This window comes from Octopus bimaculoides, chromosome 5, assembly GCF_001194135.2.
Source record: "Octopus bimaculoides isolate UCB-OBI-ISO-001 chromosome 5, ASM119413v2, whole genome shotgun sequence".
Lineage (NCBI taxonomy): Eukaryota > Metazoa > Mollusca > Cephalopoda > Octopoda > Octopodidae > Octopus > Octopus bimaculoides.
The window spans coordinates 62,312,447-62,315,738 of NC_068985.1; the positions used below are offsets into that span (position 1 = coordinate 62,312,447).

At 30.7% G+C, this 3,292-nt stretch overlaps 1 protein-coding gene across 2 annotated transcripts in view; it reads left to right on the top strand.

The window, feature by feature from the left end:
* LOC106877335 (lactadherin) overlaps nucleotides 1-3,292 on the top strand; it is a 132,226-nt gene that overhangs the window by 107,620 nt on the left and 21,314 nt on the right. Inside the window, exon 7 of one of the 2 annotated variants that reach the window (XM_014926210.2) lies at nucleotides 642-686. The exons of the other annotated variant lie outside the window; for it this stretch is intronic. Within the exon in view, the coding sequence (XP_014781696.1) occupies nucleotides 642-686 (45 nt within the window). The remainder of the gene's footprint in view (nucleotides 1-641; nucleotides 687-3,292) is intronic. 2 annotated transcript variants of the gene reach the window in all.

The following is a 3,292-nucleotide window of genomic DNA, read 5'->3' on the forward strand; positions in this document are numbered from 1 at the left end:
TATTATGGGTACATTAGATGCAGAGTATGGTTGTTTTTTTACACAGTTTTTTGGTGTGGTGGGATATCATATCTTAGAAACCGGCAGATATGATATGTGAATATATAGATACAAACCATTTTCAGCTAATCATAGTGCAAATGATGAATTCATGTTGAAAGTACAACTTTCAGCACAACATTGATAGAGAGATGATCATAATAATAATGATGATGACGATGATGATGATGATGATGATGATGATGATGATGGTGATGATGATGATGATGATTTGATTCTAACATAGGGGCAAGGCCTGAAATTTGGGAGAGGGGTTAGTCGATTACATCGGCATTGATACTGGACTCGCACTTTGTTATCGACTCCAGAGTGATGAAAGGCAAATTATTATTATTATTAGTTATTATTATTATTATTATTATTATTAATAATAATAATAATAATAATAATAATAATAATAATAATAATAATAATAATAATAGCAATAATAATAATCATAATCATAATAAGACAATAAAATGTCTTCAAAGACTGATTGCAATAAGCTCGGGGTTTCTTCTTTTTCAATCTGGGTTAATTTCTTTTACCTTCTGTGTCTATTTTCTTTAATTCTCTTTCATTCAACTTCTTATTTTTTCTAGAATCAGTGGTATTGGAATTCAGAGAGCCATAATGATGAAGGACTGGTAAGGTCTAACTTCGGCGCTGATAGCTTTTCATGCTGGATTGGTCAATAGAAAGGATTGCGATGGAGCATCAGATGACCTTTAGGTCCACGTTGCTCGTCGTTCTCCGATTAATTGCAATTTATTTAGTATGCACGTGTATGCCCAATGTAGAGTTCCACTACATCACTTGAAATATGTATAGTCAGCTTTGCTTACGTGAAGTTTTCATTGTCACCTAAGAAAGCTAATACAGTGACTAAGAAAAATGAGCATGCGCAATTGAAGTGTTATAGAGTATAGAGACGATTCAAAGAACAATAAAAACTGGAAAGAGTAGTGAAGGTTTGTGAAAGAAATCTATGACTCTACATAATCTCTTCATCTTCAAATACTTACAAACTAGATTTGTGGATTTATAATCCAGAAAATGTTAGGTCCGTATATGTTACTTAAATTGTCCCAAGAACTTATTCAATAGTCCATCGGTTTTTGTTTTTTGTTTTGTTATTTTATTCTCTTTTTTTTTTTGTCAATTTCATTCAATGTAGAACTAGGAGATAATGGAAGAAACTATTGCTAAAGGAATTGTTTAGTACGTATAGATTTGTTAGATAATCTTTGTATTCTGGACTATATCTACAGGATGACATAATTCAGTATAATTATATATTTGAAATAAGGGAAATTGGTGAAACCACCTTTCTGAACATACTGTTCCATGATCGATTGTGAATCAATCACTAATCACGAATCATCAGTAATTACAAATTTTATAAATTTGGATTAAAATCAAGTGACATTTTAATGGAACCATGTTCCGACTTCCTTCAGCAGTATTTGAGGGTAACCAATCTTTGCATTAGATCCTTAGGGGAAACGGAAATGTTAAATTATGCCGTTCATATTTCAACAGCATTTTTGGCTTCAAATGAAAGAAGTTGAAGGTAGAAATCTGATCTTATAGAGTCTAGTGTACTCCTTCATTAATCATTTTTATTGTACTATATATGTAAATATATTATAAGATCATATTTTATAACAATTAATTATTAAGCTCAAGGTTTCTCATCTGTAAAGTGATTAAACAAGAAGTGTTAAAAAAAAGGCTGTCCTTAATAATGAATCGAGAATGAATATCAAACCTGATGATGAAAGTTATTATTATGATGATGATGATTATGATGATGATGATAATGATGATGATGATGATGATGATGATGATGATGGTGGTGGTGGTGGTAGTGGTGGTGGTAGTGGTGGTGGTGATGGGGTAATGGTGATGATAACATCAAGGAAATGATCGACAGTAGCACTATCATAAATATGAATAAATACAAAATGTATCTATTGGCCAATCCGAACACCACGTTATTGCATGGATCTCCTGGAACCATTGTTTCATCTCTTCTTTTTCATAAAGTTTCCTGCCTATTTTAACCTCTTTAGAATTTAATTGCATGGGTTATCGACTTTGTTAACATGTATAAACTGATTTGCTAATAAGCAAACTTTTCTAATTATTTCTAAAGCTTCTGTAACTATTTCTAAATTGTTTTTCCCCACATCTTTCACATTTCAACTGTAATTAATTATTTCAAAACCAAAATCTTCATCAACCTTTTTCATCTTTCATTCCCACTTTACTAACAGACTATTTTCTGTTCAATAACTTTTTCATATCAAATGATTAGTCACTGACATTCTAAAGTTCTTCTTCAAGACTAATGAAAATTCTTCAGTTGCAGGACTCTAGCAATCAGCAATAGTTTATTCAAAACTTAAAAGATATTGTTTTCTTTTCGTGAGTTTCTTATATTTTCGAGTTATTTGATATTATCGCCAATAATAGCACCAAATTTTGAGTTTAGTGATTAGAAAATGGTCATTCGTTGGAAAGAAGTTCAGAATTTAGTACAAAAATGTACTTATATGAGTATAAATATATTTCTATATAATTTCAATATTATTTAATTTGAATAAACAACAAATGTAAATTTATATTACATATATATTTAGATAATGCTTAATTATGAATTAAAGAAACTATTTTTCAGAGAGACAGATTACAGATTCCTGTATTGTGGTTTTCCCTCTTTATTTTCTTTTCTCATTAATAAATAACTGTTATTAGAAATATACATTTGCGCTTTACCTCAAATATAAATTCAGCAACACTTGAATGCATAGTTTATCGATTGAAAGATCTAAAATATAATAATATAATATTTATAATATCGCAGTCAGTCCAGGATCCCTACATTCGATGTTTAATTCAGATGCCAGTTAGTTATTTAATCCCTATATGCATGTGAGTTTGTGTGTGCGTGCATGTGTATATATAGTGTGAGTGTGTGTATGTGTATGTGTGTGTGTGTGTGTGCGTGCGTGCGTGTGTGTATGCGCGTGTGTGTGTATGTGTGTGTGTGTGTTGTGTGTGTGTGAGTGAGTGTAGATAAGGTTTAATTCAATATCAAAATATATAACTCTCAATGTAAATGTACAGAATAATGTATATGTGTATAAAAGTAATACAGTCTACAGAATTTCCGATTCTGGTTACTTCGAATTTCTTGCCTTGGCAATAATCATCAGATCGCATACTTAGTAAGTGTAAGCATATATAT